General features: G+C 36.6%; 1 protein-coding gene across 2 annotated transcripts in view; it reads left to right on the top strand.

The window, feature by feature from the left end:
• ADGRA3 (adhesion G protein-coupled receptor A3) overlaps nucleotides 1-20,861 on the top strand; it is a 130,458-nt gene that overhangs the window by 94,120 nt on the left and 15,477 nt on the right. For both annotated transcript variants that reach the window (XM_045392204.3, XM_005554582.5), the window contains 3 exons: nucleotides 2,400-2,603; nucleotides 9,954-10,167; nucleotides 10,378-10,586. In XM_045392204.3, the coding sequence (XP_045248139.2) occupies nucleotides 2,400-2,603; nucleotides 9,954-10,167; nucleotides 10,378-10,586 (627 nt within the window). The remainder of the gene's footprint in view (nucleotides 1-2,399; nucleotides 2,604-9,953; nucleotides 10,168-10,377; nucleotides 10,587-20,861) is intronic.

Raw genomic sequence — 20,861 nt, 5'->3', positions numbered from 1 at the left:
GGTGGTGAATACAGTAAATAATGTGATATTCCCTTTGATCTGGTCCTTGATTTTCATTTCCTAATTATTTTAGTGGGCTGACGTAGTGTAGAATATTCTACACTTCCTCCTGTGATTTTACACAGTTCAAGATTACTTATTTTCCTGTTGATTTCTGAGACCTTTTTTTGATGTTACCATGTTTTATTGCTCCCTTTGCTCAATTAAGTTTAGTTATTTTTTCTGAATAATAAATAAAATGGAGCCTCAGCATGGCTACTGTCTTTGTTTTTTATTGCTTTTTTTTTTTTTTTTTTTTTAAATATTTTTATTTTTGGTGATGGAGCCTTGCTCTGTCACCCGGGCTGGAGGGCAGTGGTGGGATGTTGGCTCAGTGCAGCCTCTGCCTCCCATGTTCAAGCAGTTATCATGCCTCAGTCTCCCAAATAGCTGGGATTACAGGCGAGCACCACTATGTCTGGCTAATTTTTGTATTTTTAGTAGAGACGGGGTTTCATTATGTTGGCCAGGCTGATCTTGAACTCCTGACGTCAAGCTATCCACCCGCCTCGGCCTCCCGGAAATGCTGGGATTACAGGTGTGAGCCACCGCGCCCGGCTGGGTCACTGTTTTTGTAACGTAAATCAGTGGAGTTTCCCTCTCAGATTCATGACCTCAGTTGAGACTAGCTTGTCATATTTATGTCCACCTCGGCCATTTAGATCCATTTTAAATCTCATCCTTTAACCATCCTTATTAATCAGCTGGAAGAACTTCCCCCCCTTTCTCTGAACTGCATTAGTTTTTCTGGGAACCCAAGGGTACAATAAAGGTCATGGTAGGAATTTGCATACCATCTCAACGTGTAAACAAAGTTCCAGGAGATGATACATCTACTTATAATAAGTAAAATGATACGGCTTCACAGGTGCCTCAAAATGACAGATTTCTTTCTTTCAACCAAGGTTTCATGTGTTGGGCATGATGACTGCTGCTTGTCAGAAGGTCTGGTGGTGGTTTACATGTGTCTTTGACTAGTAAAAAATTGGAATACACATGATTAACAAATAAGTTGAATTAAGACTTTTCACTGTGTTTACATTGTGAGGCAAAAACTAATACAAAGATTCTTTATGCTTGAAAAGTTTGGGAACCACTAATTATTTTCTGTCACATGCATAGGACTTTCCAAATTCTACTTTATTTTTTATATTTTTAAATTTATAGATTATTATTAGATTACAATTAATAGATTGTAAGCATCGTGCACCAAAGTTTCATGCTTTAAAGAAAAAGACATCTATATGTGGTACTTAGAATGGTGCCTTGCCTGTGGGATAGGCACATACTTAATCATCCTTAAAGGAGGGAGATGCCATGTTGTCCTTAGAATTTACACTAAATCACTGAATCCTGTCACCCTGCTGGATGTGAAGGTGTGGCTCCTTGTCACTTCTCACGCCCACTCTGTCCTCCGGCGAGTGGGCCTGGTGGCTGTCTGTATCGACAGGTCGTATGTTTTGGTGGTTCCCCTTGGTTCATTCTTATTCCTGAATTCCTTTACAACTCTAGGTTAGGTGCCATATTTTTCAGATGATTTTTCCGACCTAATTTGCTTTTTTTTTTGGAGACTGAGTCTTGCTCTGCTGTCCAGGCTGGAGCGCAGTGGCACAATCTCGGCTAACTGCAAACTCTGCCTCCCAAGTTCAAGCAATTCTCTTCCCGCAGCCTCCTGAGTAGCTAGAACTACAGGCATGTGTCACTACGCCCAGCTAATTTTTTGTATTTTTAGTAGAGATGGAGTTTCACCATGTTGACAAGGCTAATTTGCTTTTTAAATCTGTTCATTTCCTACTATTTAAACTAACAGATCTCTCTTCCTTTTCTGAAGAAACAGCTTTGGAGAGAGTCTGTGTAAAGCTTTTATCGGTGAAACTTAATGCAAAGAGTTAATGATCTTCCTGTAAAAGGAAAAAGTGAATATGGCCAGATGTGTCGAGTGCTTTCCCCAATCTCTAATATTTAGCTCTCATCCTTCCTGTAAGATGAGCATTTAGAGGGTCCACTGATTTCTCTAGCTGCATTTTTTTTTTTTCAGGATGCTTCCATTTTTAGCTTGTCGTTTCCTTCAAAGTGCTCCTTAAATTATTTTTAATTGACTTCTTAGACCTGATCTTCCGTACTTCATGACTTCTTTTCCTCTTGTTTGGTCTCCTTTTCATTTTAGGACATCCTTTTCATTCCAAGGTCTTTTTTTTTTTTTTTTTCCTGCCAGTTACCTACACAGTGATTTTGTTTAGGAAGAACCTGGGCTTTCTGGTTTGGCTAATGCATAGTGTTTTGTGTTTGAAAAGTCTTTGAAAGTGCTTTTCCTTTGTGCTATAAATCATTCATAACTCCTGTTTGATTGACTTTTGAAGTATTCACCCAATATTGCTCTGGAAGCTTATGTCATCAAGGCTACTGGCTTCACGGGGATGACCTGTACCGTGTTCCAGAAAGTGGCAGCCTCTGATCGTACAGGACTTTCGGATTATGGGAGGCGGGATCCAGACGGAAACCTGGATAAGCAGCTGAGCTTTAAGTGCAATGTTTCAAATACATTTTCGAGTCTGGCACTAAAGGTATGTTACCTTCTGCAATCATTTAAGACTATTTACAGTTAAAGTACAGTGCTCCGAATGTTCTGCTTTGCAAAATAACCTTATTAGAAGATTTTTTTGCAGGGAGGTAGGTATTATTGCTTTTTCTATTATTTTAAAGAAAACTCTAACCAGGAAGAACTGCATTACGACTTCCATGGGCGTAGGCGTTTTGGCCTTTGATTCCCTCTCCCTCCATAAAAATATCAAAAATTACATTTTGTAACTGCAGTGGTATAAATGCAGATATCCTATTACATATTAAAATATTTTATTCAACTTATAAGTTTTATTTTTTTTCGCTCCTGATTTTAAGACAACAATATGTTTTCATGGGCCCCTAAAAGTATCATGAACCTTTGGCCCTGTGCCTGCCAAGCCTAGTGGAGAAGTCAACCCCGAGGCCAGGCGTTTAATCAAGCAAGCTGTATATCAAAAGTTTTTGGCAGAAAATACAAATATGTCATATATCTTTAAAAAGAAGTTTCATTGAAGCAAGCAAAATGAAAGCATTTTTGCTGATTTTTAAAATTGGGGGTTTAGATATATTTGACTACACCATATTGAAGCAAATAGAGGAGGCACAACTCCAGCATCCTAATGGAACTTAATTTTTTTCACTTACCTTTCTGTGAGCATGTGTAATTGTATTCTCTGGGGTTTTCAGTCTCACAGTACCTTATTTCTGTCTTGTCCCTGAATAATATCACAAACAATATTCCGGTCATTTTAATGGCTGCATAATAACTGATCCAACAGGTGTCAGGTGTTCCGGTTTAGTGTGAGCACTCAATAAATATTGAATGAATGAACGAATTAGTGTATTTTTCTATACTTTTTCTTGGTGACCACCATTAAAGAGAGCCAATTTGCTAAATTTAGAAAATCCCAACTGCCCAAGAAAATCTCAACTAGGTCAAAATGTCTGATAATAATATATTTACTTGATACCCTATACTCAGAAGAAAATTGGCAAGATTTGCCTGTTAATATTGGTGCTAAGGGAGTATTTGATGCACTGTGCCACACTCCTTTGGACCTGCTCAGCTTTCCTTATTGTGTCTTATATTAGGAAAAACAAAACAAAACAAAAACCACAAACATACTATGAAAGCCTAGAAACAGCAACACAGAGAAGCCCATGAGAGAAAGGTGTGTTTTTTGAGGAAAACTTAAAATTGATGAACACTTCTGTCTTAGATGATCACAGTTGGTAGAAAGGGATTAAAAATGATGAAACCCTACATTGCATCAATTTCACAACGTATCCCTCTGGGTAAGGAGAGTTTCTACTTGCTAAAGTAGAAAGCTTTAGATGGACACTCAGATTTGTCAATTTCATGCTATTCTATCCTTTTTTTTTTTTTTTTTGAGACGGAGTCTCGCTCTGCCGCCCAGGCTGGAGTGCAGTGACCGGATCTCAGCTCACTGCAAGCTCCGCCTCCCGGGTTCACGCCATTCGCCTGCCTCAGCCTCCGAGTAGCTGGGACTACAGGCGCCCGCCACCGCGCCCGGCTAATTTTTTGTATTTTTAGTAGAGACGGGATTTCACCGTGTTAGCCAGGATGGTCGCGATCTCCTGACCTCGTGATCCGCCCGTCTCGGCTTTTAAGATCATCCTGTAACCAGAGAGCAAGGACACATGACACTATTATTCATGCTTCATAGGTGGACACGATTAAACTGAATAAAAAAGGAACACATCCCTCATGACACAAAATTAGTTAAAAATTCTAATATTAACGGCATAAAACGTGCTTAAGCTTTAGCACTTGAACAGAAAACTCTCTTTACATTTTACATTTTATACTACGGCAATGTTTGGTTTTTCTTTGCATCCTTTTTTTTTTTTTTTTTTAATCCCTTGAATATACTAACTAGAAAACCTGAACATCCAAAAACTGATTGCACTGCCTTTAAATGGGGAGCATGTGCTGCTATGTGAAGTTAAACCCATAAAGAGGCAGTCATTACTTAGCAGTAGGTGCCTCCTTGATTTGCTTCCTGCATATTTCAGAATCTCCGTCCTTCCCGCTATACTCCCTCCTCAGACTGCTTCAGACTTCCATCCTGTATTGCCCACACCATGGTAACTTCCTGGTTAGTCTCTGTCTCTAGGCTGTCCCTTAAAAATTCACCTTTCTCTCTCAGATTGGTCTGCCTAGGGCTGACATTTGGCTAACATGTTTCAGTACAACAATGCCACTTAGTAAAATATTGAAATACTTCCTTACTATTTAGCAAATAGCTGAGTGCTTCCTCAGCCCTCCTGGTCCTTCTGTTGAGACCAACACCCAGACCTCTCTTTTCACCATTTCACACCTGAAGGCCTGATGCCTGCAGAACAGGAGGCCTCTGGGAGCCTTCCCTTCTGTGCAGGCTGTTCTGATTGTCAGTGCCTGTGCCATTTCAGGTTGTTGTGAGCATTCTACCTGGATCCTCCCCAAATGGAAATTGACCTTGTACACCCCTTCCTAAATGTCTCATGTCTCTCCAGAGGCTGTTGAGTAGCTTTATCATTTGACATCTTCCCTCTCTCCCCACAGTACTTCCCACCTCTCCCTTTTATCCAGCAACAGCAAACTTTCCTTGGTTCCTCTCCCTACCACCTGGTCATTCACAAGCAGGCTTGTGCTAATTCTTCTACTCAATCCCTACTCCTCCCCTCCCTTCCCAGCTCCTTGGTGATAACACCCAGCAGAAATGTCACTCCAAGAAATTTTGCCTAATCTCATCCAGTTCTCCACTCCCACCCACCCTTGTCTCCTTTATTTTTCTTCCTCGTTTTTCCCATAATGCCTTGTTCATCTCTCATTACCTGTTGCAGGTGGGAGCCTGGGAACCAAGATGGGTTTATTGGTTGCCTGAGGGTGGGCCTAGTGCTGGAGTCATCAGTGACTTCTTACCTGGCTTCAGTTGGTCACTAGTTGGTGACAGAGTTGCCAACTTGCGTCTTACTGACAGCATCAATCAAATCTCTTCTAATTTTTTTTCTCAATGAAATGTTTCCTTTCACTGTGGTTACCGTAATTCAGATATGTTAGCATCACAAAATGGTATCTGTTTTCTGTAAACTACTTTACTTTTACTAAGGGCTTTGGAAATTAGCTGGTGTTTTGAGTTCAGCTGTATTGTAGCCAAAAAGGAGAAATAATTAGTTCTTTATACTTTACCTGATTAGAATTTAGAAATCAGTTTTTCTTTACACATCCCAGACATCTAGAGCTTCAGTCCAGCTGAAGTCTCTTGAATTTTTCAGGCTAGTCATTATGCATCTTCCTGCTTCGTGCCTTCATTTTTGCTCTTTTCCAATCCGTCCCCGCTTGGTGAAATTCCTGCTACTCTCCCTCTAAAACTGCCTTTGGATTCTTCCTTCTCTTCTTCAGACAGAATTAACCATTGCCTGTTAATGCCATTGTGCTATGTTCATTCTTCAGAATAATTATACGGTGATACAGTGGTGGAGCGAGCTGCAGTGAGAGACCATATGATACGATGACTAAGATTGTGGTCTCTCTGCAGCCAGACAGTCTGGGTTCAGGTTCTCTCCCCAACTTAACAGCTGTGCAAACATGGGCAACTACCTTAACCTTTCTGAATGTCAGTTTCTCGGCTGTTATGCAGATCATGAAATGGTACTTAATTCGAAGGGTTGTTGAGAGGGTTAAATGAGGTAGATAAGTAGACATTCACCGCAGTGCCTGGCACAGAGTAAGCACTCAGTAAGTATTAGCTCTTATTGTTTTGTTGCTGTTGTTACCTCTCCTTTGTTAGACTATGAATTTTGGGGGACAGGGACCACAGCTTATTTATTACATTGTATGTCTTCAGGCTCTGCATAGTTCCAAGCCCAGAATAACGAAACATTCAATAAATGTCGAATAAAATTAACAGCCAAACTTAATTAGCAAAGAAAGTCAGTTAAAAAAATTAATTCTAAAGTCAAATGTAATTGCTGTTAATCTTCAGCAGTGAGAAAATCAAAAGGTGGTATGCAGTTAATAATTATACACAAGAAAGTTATTAGGCTATGTTATAGTATCTGTCTGTTTAAAGTCAAGTAAGTGGTCAAGAAAACGTAAATAAATTAGTATTTTATTGTTTTGAATCAGATGTTTCTTTGGCTCATTCTGATTTTCATGTTAGAATTCTGTAGATTTTAATCCATAAAGATTTCTGAAAATTTTATCAACTACATAGTGGAGGAAGTCCAGATTTTTTGATAAGGAAAGATGTTAAAATCTAGTGAAAAGGATTTGAATTAACCTCCATTACGCTTATCATTTTCCTTTTAGCTTAATGTCATTGTAAATAGTAAAATAAATAAATTTAGCAAAAAATAAAAAAAAAAGAAAAGCAGCTGTGTGGTAACAGTCATTTCATGTGTGTTCATATTTCATCAGTTTTTAGTGTTAAAATGAACCCTGAAACTGCATGGTAGAAGTCAAAACATGACGTTCTAGATTATTCTTGGCAATTTAGTCAAGGCATTTCCTCTCCCCCAGTCCCCAGATAACCATCTTCCACGGTGCTGCAGTAACAGTGGTAAAAATATACCACCGACAGCTCCCTAGAGTTCCCTAGCCTTTTGTGCTTGTCATGGCCATGATCCCATCTGGTCTTCACAACCATTTGTTAGAAAGATCATTAGCTGTGTTTTACAGACTCAGGTTAAACAAAATTGTGCAGTGTTAACCAGCTGCTAAATGGTGAGGCTGGAACCCAAATCCTTTCTTCTTTCAGATCCCATGTTCTCTCCATGGTATATGATTTTTCAATAATAAATATTGGAAACCGAAAACTTGTTTTTCCCAAAGGATCTTAAGAGGGATTTTTCTACTTTATTACCTCTTGTTTGTGTGTTTGTTCTCTGTTTCCCTTGCTGTAATCCATACATTTAAAAATAAATATATGGTTAAATGAACTTACAAACTTTGTGCTCGCCACCCTCAGGCCAGGTGGAAGAAGGTATAATCATGATAAATGCACCAAATTAAGTAAGTGTTTTGCAGTGACTAATAGATTTACAACCTTTCTGTAAATACTGATCAACATTTCTTTTAAAGAAATTAAATACACAAGTATTAATTCCATTGTTACTATAAAAATCTAAACATTATTGATACGGCTGAAGTTTGCCTTATCGGCACCCCTAGGCTACCTCTCTACATCCCAGGGAACCTGTAGTTATTTAGTAATGTTTGTATTGGACTTGGAAGGATATTTTAGAAGCCTTAAATATGTAACAACCATGAGTATATAGCTCTGGTCACCCAGTAATATGTCCATACTCCTTGTATTTTTCTGTACATGGTTTTTTTTTAATTGGTTTTACAGATTTAAACTTGTGTAGGAGACCTTTTTTAACTTCTAGAAAGCATAGATGTTATTCCCTATTTCGACTTCCTTTTAAAAAATTTAAATGACTTCTTTTAAATCAATTTTATTTATCATTACTAATACTTCCCCAAAGAGCTACACTTTGTTTTCAAGTCATTTTGTGTGTATAACAATATTATTTTATGAATTTTATAGTATTTGAATTTTAATAAATGTGCATTATGTAATACTTTATCAGGACTTTGAACTTTTAACTAATCTATTTTCTCTCTGCCTGTGTCATTATGTACTTAGGAGAAATCTGTGTACTTAATAGAAATCTAGATTAGTGAATAAATTTATAATAAACTTTTTTTCACTTTAGATTATATTTGTGAGTGAGAATAGTGGGAACCTTTTCATGCATTTTCTCAAACATTTCTACTAAATATTTTCTTGGCATCTTCAATTTAAAAGTAATATTCTAACTTCTAAAATACATTGAAAAGATATTTATGGGTATCTGCTGTGATCTAACATTGTTAATTCTAAAGTCAATCATTTGGTTAAGTAGAATTGTTTTTAAAATAAACGTGTCATACAGACATTGTTCATTTCATAAACAGCTATTTTGATCAAATGCAAGTGCTAGGAACTGTTAACAAAAGGTTTCAAAAAGTGAATGAGATTGACTGTACCCCAAATCCTCATACTCTAGTTCGAGGAGCAGACAGTGAGCCACACCATGGAGCTCCAAGTGTGCGTTATGACTAACGTGTGCAGAGTATTGTGTGAATCTAGAAGAGGGAGCAGCTAATCTGGAGACGCAGTATACTGAGGACATGTAATTAACTGTCCAAAAAAGCCTTATTTCAAGGACTCTGTATAAAGTCTTCCCCTGGCTGCCAACCTTTTTCATTCTAATCCACTTTCCATTACTCCAATTTAAAAGTTTGCGAGACAAAAGAATAGCGGAGCATTTCAGGTACAGATGCTGGCCTGTGCAGCGAGCATGGTGGCATAAAAAGAATATAGGATAACTTAAATTGATAACCCAGTTTAGCTGTATTTTAGGTTGTGCTATAGGAGTATTCAGGGGATACATCTGAGCAATAGATTTTCGTCAAATTATATGGTAAACTTAGGATTTGGGCTTAGTATTATTTAAACATTGCAGAACTAAGGTGTTATTTAAACTGGAATAACATGATTTGTTTCTTAAGGGGAAATTCTGGTGAATATGGAATTGGAAGAAGAGAGGTTAGAGGCCAAGAGAAAGGTTGTGTAATAAATTCTTCAACTATGGAATGTTTTTAGATGGTTAATTGTTCACTTCTTTGGTATATAGATTTTTTTTACTGAATGCTGAATAATTTATTATTTAAAAATCTTCAATAAAGAAACTGAAAAACATTCAGTCATCAGCATTTTCAGTTGTTCCTATGTGTTATTATTTTTTTTTTCTAAATGTGTTTCCTAGTCTCAAGGAAATTTCTGCTAAGTGTACTGAATCTAAACCTCTATTATGTTTGTATAATTTCATTCTTTTGTTGTATGATAGTTTGAATTAATCATAAATCACCTTAAAGTTCCATAAGCCCAAATTAATTATACTCACATTTGTGATATGCTACATTTGTGCTTCTTTATCATATTTTATCATTATAAAATTGATACAGCGTGATCGAGATCTTGATCTGTTTAATGCCATCTACTTCAACATATAATATCATGGGAAAATTAACATTGTAATTTGAAACACTTTTCTTGTTTACTTATTTAACTCTTTAGAGTTTGCATTTCTATTTTATACTTCTTTTAATCTATGTTGTTATGTGGTGTTGACATTTCACTTGACTGATGATTTTTTTAACTATTAAATTTTGTATATACAATTAAAAAAATGAAGCCAACCTAATTAGACCACTTTTGTAACTATCTGACATATTTTTTCTGGTTTATATGTACTAATATAGTGAGCTTTTATATATATATATATTTTGTTTTTTTCAGAATACTATTGTGGAGGCTTCTATTCAGCTTCCTCCTTCCCTTTTCTCACCAAAGCAAAAAAGAGAACTCAGACCAACTGATGACTCTCTTTACAAGCTTCAACTCATTGCATTCCGCAATGGAAAGCTTTTTCCAGCCACTGGAAATTCAACAAATTTGGCTGATGACGGAAAACGACGCACTGTAGTTACCCCTGTGATTCTCACCAAAATAGGTTTGTATGTGGCATATGTTCTCCTGTAGTCAGTGGACAATAAGGCCTTACAGTTGACTGTTCCTAAAAATGCTTATTTTAGTGTTTTCTCGTTTTAATGAGTCACTAGCGAAAAAAGATCTTGCGGAGTACCCATTACTGTTTAAGTTGACATTTATAATTGTTTATGAAGTTTGTTTCAGAAATACTTTTATTTTCCATTTTCTCCAGATGGTGTGAATGTAGATACCCACCACATCCCTGTTAATGTGACGCTGCGTCGAATTGCACATGGAGCAGATGCTGTTGCAGCCCGGTGGGATTTTGATTTGCTGAACGGACAAGGAGGCTGGAAGTCAGATGGGTGCCATATACTCTATTCAGATGAAAATATCACTACAATTCAGTGCTACTCCCTTAGTAACTATGCAGTTTTAATGGTATGGCAGTTGTTAACTTTATGCATAAACACAATTCTAAATTTTTCCTATGAATAATTAAGCTCAAATGAAGTGTTTTTTTTTTTTTTAATTTTTAACATAATTTGCTTCCTTTGATTATATGAGATGATACGTGTTCTAATTCTGATTTTAAAGGGAAATTAAGTTACTACCAAGTGAAATATATGGGATTGAATTTGGTATATAGGAATTTTAAATCAACTTTATAAGTCAATCAGTTCAGCTAATCTTTGACCTTAAAACTTGGAGAGACTGTTTATATGGTCAGATTCCCTCTGCCCAGAAGGAGTGATTTTGTTTGCTGAAGGATACACAGTGAGTAGTGAAAGAACATTTTCCTACTTTGCAATCTAGCACTGTTTCCCACTACATGTTGTAATTGTTAGACTCTATTTGAATTTAGAATTAATCATGATAATTTCATTTTTGTCATTGCAAGTGACAGTATCGACACAAAGAATGTCTTTTCAGTTTTAATGCCAGTCAGTCTAGTGTTGTTTTCTGTTATTTGCCATTGTTAGCGCTTATTACAAGTTAAGTCTTATCTCTTATCTGAAATGCTTGGGACCAAAAATGTTTTGGATTTCGGATTTTTTCCGATTTTGGAATATTTGCATTAGACTTACCAGTTCACCATTCCTAATTCAAAAATCTGAAATCCTCCAAGGAGCATTTTCTTAAAAAGTTTTAGATTTTGGAACATTTTGGATTTAGGATTCTTGGGTTAGGGATACTCAACCTGTAATTTTTTGGGAGTAAAATAACAATTATTAATGTACAAGAGCAAGTGTTTTTATTAATGAGGTCTTTAAATGAATCTGACTCCTGAGCAGATAATTATGAAATAAACCATGCTAGTTCTTATTTTGTATTGTAATTATTATAAATACTGACATCATGGAGTATATTTAGAGTATAGTGGAAGGAATTACTAATGCATGTGAAAGACATTTCCCAGGAATGGTTTGAGGTTACTCTGGGTGTGAGGAACTTCTACGTTATTTCTGATTCCCAGCTGTAAATCTGTTTTCTAGAAAATGTTTTATCAAAGTGCTAAATACCTTGAAACATGATATATTTTACATTTCATGAATTTTTCTTTCTTTAAAAAATAGCGTTTAGCACTAGAAATTATCTTGAAGTAAGTGTGAATTATAAATAATTTTCTTTCTTTTTTTTTTTTTTGAGATGGAGTCTTGCTGTGTCGCCCAGGCTGGAGTGCAGTGGCCGGATCTCAGCTCACTGCAAGCTCCGCCTCCCAGGTTCACACCATTCTCCTGCCTCAGCCTCCCCAGTAGCTGGGACTACAGGTGCCCGCCACCACGCCTGGCTAATTTTTTGTATTTTTAAGTAGAGGCGGATTTTCACTGGGTTAGCCAGGATGGTCTCGATCTCCTGACCTCATGATCCGCCCGTCTCGGCCTCCCAAAGTGCTGGGATTATAGGCTTGAGCCACCGCGCCCGGCCTATAAATAATTTTCTTTGGCTCTTGTTTTTTGTTTTGTTTTTGTTTTTTCAATTCAACTTATATCTTACCTGGTACACTGGTCAAGCAAGCAGAAAGGTGAATAGGTTATTTATCAGGGTAAAGGGATTATCTTTACAGTGACATAATTGAGCATTTTATACAAGTGTAAGCAACATACTTAAGCATATATGTTATCTGGCCCAGCTGACAGTGGGTGAATTCTACGCTGGTTAGACTTGGCTATATTTGTATAGGCCCTTTATTCAATTAGGATTAACTTTAGTGTTGACAGTTTATGATTCTGATTCTCTTTCTAAATGGAAGATGTCTTGATTTCTGTAAGCCTGAATCTGGTTTCTGTAAGTTCACATTTTATTATTGTGTAGTCACCTTTTATTTATTTTTTATGTTTTTGAGACAGAGTCTCACTCCGGTTGCCCAGGCTGGAGTACAGTGATGCAGTCTCGCCTCACTGAAGCCTCTACCTGCCAGGGTCAGGAGATTCTCTTACCTCAGCCTCTTGAATAGCTGGGATTATAGGCATGCACCACAGTACCTGGCTAGTTTTTGTATTTTTAGTAGAGACAGGGTGTCACCGTGTTGCCTGGGCTGCTCTTGATCTCCTGGACTCAAGTGATCCACCTGCCTCAAGCTCACAAAGTGCTGGGATTATAGGCATGAGCCACTGTCACCTCTGGAATTAATGCATGAAGTGTTAAAGTATGTGGTATTTTCTCTTCCATTTTGAAAGTATTTTCTCATTCAGATTTTGAGTATAAAATAAACTGTGATGTACTGAGGAGAAATAATATTCAGCATTGTCAGAAATTTATATAATAGTTAAGAAAAAATTGAGCAAAATAGATGAAACACAAAACATACACAAAAATGCATTTTATAAGCCTTCGCTATAATATTGCACCCTGTGAAACTTTTATTTTTATTTAATCTAATACCAGTTTAAAGCATCTATTTTTGAACTTCCTAGCTGTTCTTCTAAACTATTTAAATTAGTATAATCCTTTTTATGGAAGGAATAAGCTATTCTTTTATCTTTCAGACTTTTAATCTCTTAAAAAATGTAATACACAATTCTTTAAAGCTAAAATACGGTAGTACTCAGATTTTTTTTCTATTTATTTTCAAAGACTTCTTCCTTTTCTTAAATGTAACTGTGCCATCTAGGGGCAGCAAAGAAAAATGTATTTGAAATTGTTGACAAAATTAAAGTTACTGCATGGGAGTTAGTTGCTAATAAAACATAAAGAAAAAGTTAATGAAATTATACACACTTTTAAGTAGTTAAAGTTACGTTTAGGATTGAAGAAATAGCTTTTAGAAATCAGAAAGCAAATTAGAAAGCATTATCTTTTTTCCTTATATTAAGCTTTTAAAAATTGATAAAATCCTATTTTTCTTGAATACCATCTTAATATATCATTTTATATGGTAAGTCTAAATTCCTGTCTTGGGATATAGTCCATAAAACTTTCCTTTATCTGATTTTAAGAGTTTTGAATTTTGAAAAAATGAGACATGAATAATATACTTGTTCATAAATCTGAGTTTACTAAGGTCTCACTGGGAACCAGAAAAAAAAATTAAGCAGAAATTAGGTTTGCTTGAATGATATGATCTGAAATAGCCAGGTGGGGCAGGAAGATTCACAGGAGCTGGTGTCTGTAGGAAAAACAAAGAAAACTGAATAGAAAGTGGGGTAATGATTAGGTTCAAACTATGTAGTACTTAATACTTTAATCACTAGTGATGAAGATAAGGTAATTTATATACATTGATTCCTTTTTTGTTATTGTGTTCAGCTAAAAATATGAAACTAGAGAGCATTCATTCATTTTTCTAGGATGCTTTTACATTTGTTTATATAAAACGTGCTGAATACCATCTTAATATGTCATTTTATAGATTAGAATGGCATTCAAAGCAACTTTGATATCATTTATTCTGTAATTGAACAGAGATACTAGTGATGTTTTTGTTTAAATAGTTTTAAAAGAAGTACTATAATCACGTGGATGTAATGTTTTATTTATTTCTACACATTAACATACAGTGAAAGCTGGAAGTCCTCCCCATCTCTCACATCACATTGATAAGTAACTACTATTTGTTTCTCACATATTGTTAAGGAGACCCTCGTGTTTATGGAAACAAAAATGAATATATGTTCCTATTTTTGTTGCATTTTTGCACAAAGGTTGCATGCTACATACACTGTCCTAAACCATGCTTTTTTCTATAGAGCAACATATCTTAACTATGATGGTGATGATGTATCTTAAAGAAGAGGATGATGATGGTGGTAGTGGTGACCAATCTTTATTAAGTACTGATGTGTCAGCCAGTCTTCTGATGTCTTTATATACATTCAGTTACTCAGCTCTTATGACAGCCTCATGAGGTATAAGTACTGTCGTCACCCCCATTGTACAAATGTGGAAACTGAGGCACAGAGAGGTTAAATGCCATGTTCACAAAGCCAGTGTTGGTAATGGGATTTGAATTCACAGTCTCATTTTGGAATCTGTGTTAATAATCCCTCTGCTAAGTCTCCTTTCTGAAATCCTCTCAAATCAATATACGAGTTTCCTCATTCTCTCTTATTTCTGAATATTATGTTTCTACCATAATTTATTTAGATATTTCTCCATTGTGTTTGTTTCTAGTGGTTTGTACAGTGTCGTTTCACACATTTAGTTGAGCATCTGTGGGACAAATTCTCTGAAGTGGAATTGATAATCAAAGGGACCAACTGGGTTTCCTTTTTCATTAAATTGAGGTATTTAGCAAAGTGCACAAATATTGGTTATATTTTTACAAAAGAATGTATAAGAACAAGATTTGTACTAGAGTGCTGGACAGTGCTCCTGTGCTTTTCTCTAGTCAGTTCCTGCCACCATCTCCAGATATCACCCTTTTGATGTCTCTCACTGTAGATAAGTTTGGCCTGTTTTTAGACTTTAGTTGTGTAGTATGTACGCTTGTGTCTGGTTTCTTTCTTATCATTACAGGGATGGGATTTATCTTCATTTTTGCATTTAGCAGCAGTTTATTCTTTCCCATTGCTGTGTAGTAGTCCATTGTATCAATATGCCAAAGTTTGTTCATTTTATCATTGATAGCCATTTCTGTTTCTAGGTTTTGGGTGTCAAGAAAAAGCTGCTGTGAGTACTCATGTATATGTTTTATGATGGACATGTACACTCAGGAGTGAAATTGCTGGGTTGTAGGCTTTCCATGTGTTTAGCTTTAAGTAGCTAAATCCATGCAGTTGACCAAAGTTGTTATATTGGTTTGTGGTCTCAATGGTAATGAGAGTTCCAGGTGCTCTACATTTTTGCCATGCTGGGAATTGTCAATCTTCAGTTTTAGTCTTCTAGTATTGTGATATATCATTCTAGTTTTAATTTGCATTTCTCTGGGCACTATTGATGTTGAGCACTTCTTTAGCTTTATATTGGCAGTTTGGGTATCCCCTTTTCCTGACGTTCCTTGCTCAAGTCTTGCCTATTTTTAATTTTATCTTTCATTTTTTTAATTATTTATAGCACTTCTTAATATGGCTTCTGAATGTGAACTCCCTGTTGGATTTATGTGTTGCGTATATCTTCTCCCAGTTCATGCCTTTTTTTCCTCAATATTGTTTTTTTATGAAGAGAGTTTCTTAATTTTTCTGAAGTACAGTTTCTTCATCGTTGTGTTGTTGTTTTAGTTAATGCTGTTTAAGAAATCTTTTTGTACCCCAAGATTATGAAGATCTCTTTTGTTTTCTTCAAGAAGCTTTAATATGTTTTACCTTTTATATTTAGTTCCATAATTTGACTGGAATTGATTTTTTGTTGATGATGTGAGGTAGGGGGAATAAAATCTTTAAATTTGTATTCTTTGTTCCTTAGTGGGAAAAAGCAACATAGATGTAAGTCATAGTCCTCTTTTTAAATTTTTATTTGTTTTTTTACATTTCTGATTTCAGATCTATTTTAAAATTTTAATGGTAAACTCTTATTATAATGCTTTATACCCTGACACACAGGATGCCCTGATACATTTTCTTTGGATTCCTTTCCGTTGTTCAGATCCTGGTGAATTTAGACAATTGCTTATTTTAATTATTCTTATTGATACAGTGATAATTATGGAAAACTTCCACTGATTTTATATTCAATAATTCTCAGGTCTGAAGTAACAATTGTAAATATATGAATCTCTGTCAAGTAAACAGTTTTAAAAACTTTTTCCTTTGATTTGAGTCCTTAGTAATGATCATCTTTGTGATTTTTAACGCACTTTTGATGTTTAATTTCTCTGCATTCGTTCAGCTAACTTCTGTGGAGAACTTTATTTTTCACTTCCTGGCTTAGTTATTAAAGTTTGTACCGAGTAGAAGAGTAACTGAGATTATGTTTAGTGATGGACTCTGGTCATGTGGGTGCCGGAGGGCACAGTGGTTTTCCATTTTATTTATTACTGTGTTGCAAATGTGAGCAACAGTTTTACTTTTTCTACTCAAAGGTGTCTCATACTACCATTTTTATATAGTGTGTTTAGTAATGTTTTTGTTGTTATCGTAAAGCTTGTATTTATTTACTGCCACAATTGAAAATAATTTGATTCAGGTTTCTGCTTTCTCTCTCTCATTGTAGAGCTTTAACTTGTTTACTGTCCTGGTATTCTAAAATTCTCAATTGCCATAAATATTTTTATATTCTTTTGGATTGTCCAATCTAGCCAGATTTTTTTAAAGGTGGGAAAGCTAATAATAGCTTTTAAATTTTTCAGTAGTTCTGTTTTACGTGGTTAATACTACCTGCATAATAGCTTGGATTTGTCTCTTGGCCCCCAAAGTCTATAATATTTACTGTCTGGCCCTTTATACTATACTTTTCCTTAGGTTCATTCTTCAGCAGGAAACCTGTTTGCATTTGGGCAAGTCAAAAATGCTCTTGTGGAATTAATAACAGCATAATAAAGAACTGAAACAACTCAACATACAAAAATTTTTTGATTTAAGAAATGGGCAAACGATCAGACTAGATATCCTGAAAAGAAGACATATAGATGACCAACAGGTGTATGAAAAAATTTCACCATTGCTAGTCATCAGGAAAATACAAATCAAAACCACAATAAGATATCTTACCCCAGTTAAATGGTTTGTGTCAAAAAGACAAAAAATAACAGAATGTGGAGAAGAGATCTCTTATACATTGTTGATGGGAATGTAAATGAGTGCAACAATTATAGAAAATAGTTTGTAAGTTTCTTAAAAAACTAAAATAGAGCCACCGTATGATCCAGCAATTTCCCTGCTGAGTATATATTCAAAAGAAAGGAAATCAGGGTATTGAAGAGATACTTGTGCTCACATTTACTGCAGCACTATTCATGATAGCCAAGATATACAGTCAACCTAAGTGTCCATCAGTCCATCAACAGAGGAATGGGTAAAGAAAATGTGGTATATATACACTGAGGAGTACTACTCAGTCATAAAAAAGGATGAAATCTTGTCATTTGCAGCAACATGGATGAGCCTGGAAGTTATTTCATTAAGTGAAGTAAGCCAGGTACAGAATGACAAATAGGGCATGTTTTCACTCATATGTGGGGGCTGAAAAAGTTGATCTTATGGAGCTAGAAAGGAGAATGGAAAATACCAGAGGCTGGGAAGGGAAGGGTCTAGGAAGAGGGGGTGAAGTAAGGTTGGTTAATGAGTACCAAAGTACAGATAAAAGGAATAAATTCTGGTGTTTGATAACATGGCAGGGTGACTATAGTTATCAATAATCTATTGCATATTTATTGCATATTTCATATTTCCCAATTTGATTTGGTCATTACACATTATATGTATAGACCAAAATGTTACATGTATGCCATAAATATATACAATTATTATGTATCAACAAAAACATGTTGAGAAAAAAATGCCCCTGTGGAAGCAGTGCCCTGTATGACCAGTGACAGAGGTACTCATGCCTTTGTTCGGTCATTGTTGCCTTCTGTTTCAACATCTAGTTTCTTTTTCATTCTGTGTCACATTAGTTTGACTTTTGAAAAATAGCAGTTTCTTTTTATTTTAATTTTATTGTCAATTATTTTTAGAAACAGGGTCTCCCTCTGTCGCCCAGGCTGGAGTGCAGTGGCGCAGTCTCAGCTCACTGCAGCCTCAAACTCCCTGGCTCAAGTGATCTTCCCACCTCAGCCTCCCAAGTAGCTGGGGTTACAGGCGCGTGCCAACATGCCCAGTTAATGTTTTTGTTTTTATTTTTTTGGAGAAGTGGGATCTTACTATGTTGCTCAGGCTGGTTTCAAGCTCCTGGCCTCAAGCAATCCGCCTGCCTTGGGCCCCTCAAAACTCTGAAATTATAGGCCTGAGTCACTGTGCCTGGCCAAAAATAACTGATTTCTTTTAAACTTGAATGCCATATAGAGTATATTTTGAGAACTAAATTGGCTCTTAGTCGAATGTTTTTTTCGATGATATCCAGCTCCCCATATAGTTACTCTCTGCCAAGGACTATGGAAGGCACTTTTACCGCCTTTCTTCTACCCCTACTCCAGCCCCCTTGAGATGATTAGAGGAGTCTCCATTTTATAGTGAGGTAATTGCCCCAAGTCTTATAGCTGGTAAGTGGCAGCGTGTTACTGAACATTTCCTGCAGTAATCTAAAGCAGGCAGTGCACAAAAGGAGATGAGAAGCTAAACTAGATATTGAAAGTTTATCCTCAGTTATTAGTTCTGTACTGGAATAGAAGCTTTTCATTGAAATTGGAGGAAAATATGTCTATTCTCACTAGCATCTAACTGTTTTTCATTATTCCAACATTTCTTTGAATTTCCTTGCTGATATTCTGGACTTTTAACAGAATGCAACTATTTTGAGGCCATGATTACAGGCTAGTGTTATGGGCATCTCACAAAGGCAGATTGCTCAGAATTGGTCCTAATAGGCTTTTCTCTGGTCTTTTCCCTTTTGTGTACTTAATTTACAGACTGCAGGGCCTCCAAGGGCTGGAGCTGTCTTGTGTCTATCCCTGTATATCCATTACTTGGCACTGTGCCTGGCCATGGTGGACACTCAGTATTTGTCAAGTAAATGGGTGAATTGTAAGTTGGAGGCTCATCGTAGTATAGTTGAGTAGTCTAGCTGGAATTCAGTTTCCTGTGTTCTCATCTCTGCCTCCCTCTTACTGTGATTTTTGTCATTAACTGTTCAGCAGTTGATAAGGTGAGGGGTTTGTTAGGCATCCTGATACCATCTTTTTAGATCTGTAATTGTAGATTGTGAACTTCTGATTCTTCCCTGGGAAAATTTGCCCCTTCCCTTCCTGCTCTATTGAGGTCATCTTCCATTTCCTTGTCTGGTTGTCACTTATTTGCTTCCCTTTTTTTTAAATCTAGCTTTTTTTGTTTCAGATATTTTATTAATAAGAGCTTCCCAATTGGAGTTTTATCCACTGTGGGTTCCTTCCACTATTCAGTAGTCACTTTTTAGCTTTAAGAGTCAGTGCAGAAAGAGAATTTAGTGAAGGGATCTGGTCAACCTACAGCTTTGACTCTTACAACCCCAGTTATCTGGCATGGTGGCCAGGATGGAGGTGTCTTTCCAACTTGCTTTGTTCTTTATAAGAGAGTAGCATTAAGATTTCAATTGTTGCATTTCAGAGAGGCAGTGTCTGCATTGTGTTTGGGAGCAAGGACCTGGCAGCCAAGCTCCTTTGAATCTAATCCTTAAGGCACGTAACTTTTCTGTGCCCCAGTTTTTTAACATATGAAATGGGGCTAATAACATACTTCCTCCTACAGTTATGGTGCTGGACACAGTCAGTGCTTGGATTGTTCACAGTCAATGCCTGTAAATGTTCTATAAGTGATGTGCTGTTATTGCTTATTTATTTTTTTTAATTTTTTTTTTTGGAGAAAGGGTCTCACTGTGTGGCCCAGGCTGGAGTGCATTGGTGCTGTCTTGGCTCACTGCAGCCTTGACCTCCTGGGTTCAAGTGATCCTCCCACCTCAGCCTACCAAGTAGCTGGGACTATATGCGCACACCACTAGGCCTGGCTAATTTTTAAAAATATGTATTTTGTAGAGATGCGATCTCCCGGTGTTGCCCAGGATGGTCTCGAACTCCTGAGCTCAAGCCTTCTACCCACCTCAGCCTCCTACAGTGCTGGGATTACAGGCGCGAGCCACTGTGTTCGGCCATTTATTGATTTTTGAGCTCTTACAGGGCTCTTCCTCTTTGCTGCCATAATTGTGCTTTACTTATCTTCATCAAACATTGTTACGATCCGATTGTAGACCCCTGTGATTTTTCACCTCTTCAGGGACAGGAACCATGTCTTATCGTTATGTCTCCAATGCCCTTTGCAGTGTTTGGTCCATTTGTATTTGGGGAACTTGAAGTTGAACTTGACCACGGATAGAGAGGTGTCTTTGGGGTTTGTAGCCTCAGAGATACTGCTCTCATTGTGTCTGATCAGCTAGTGAATATGCAGAGTGATAACTGGGCTTAAAGGGCATTGAAAAGGATGAAGTCTGGTTATGCTTTCTGAATTGCCCAAATATAGGGGGCTGATTTCTCTTTTACCTTCATAGCAGAGTCAACATTTCAATTTAGAAAGTAGGTGGTCCAGTGTAAAACGAGGGTATGCCGTAAGCAGTTAACACAACAGAAGTTAGGAAAGCAAAGTGTTAGGAAAATAGCGTGAAACATTAGTCTGAATAAAATAAAGAGACATAAGGGCCAGAGTTTTTGTTTAT

Source organism: Macaca fascicularis, chromosome 5, assembly GCF_037993035.2.
Source record: "Macaca fascicularis isolate 582-1 chromosome 5, T2T-MFA8v1.1".
NCBI classification, from domain to species: domain Eukaryota; kingdom Metazoa; phylum Chordata; class Mammalia; order Primates; family Cercopithecidae; genus Macaca; species Macaca fascicularis.
The sequence above is the reverse complement of the archived record's forward strand: the minus strand, read 5'-3'. Positions and strand labels throughout refer to the sequence as shown.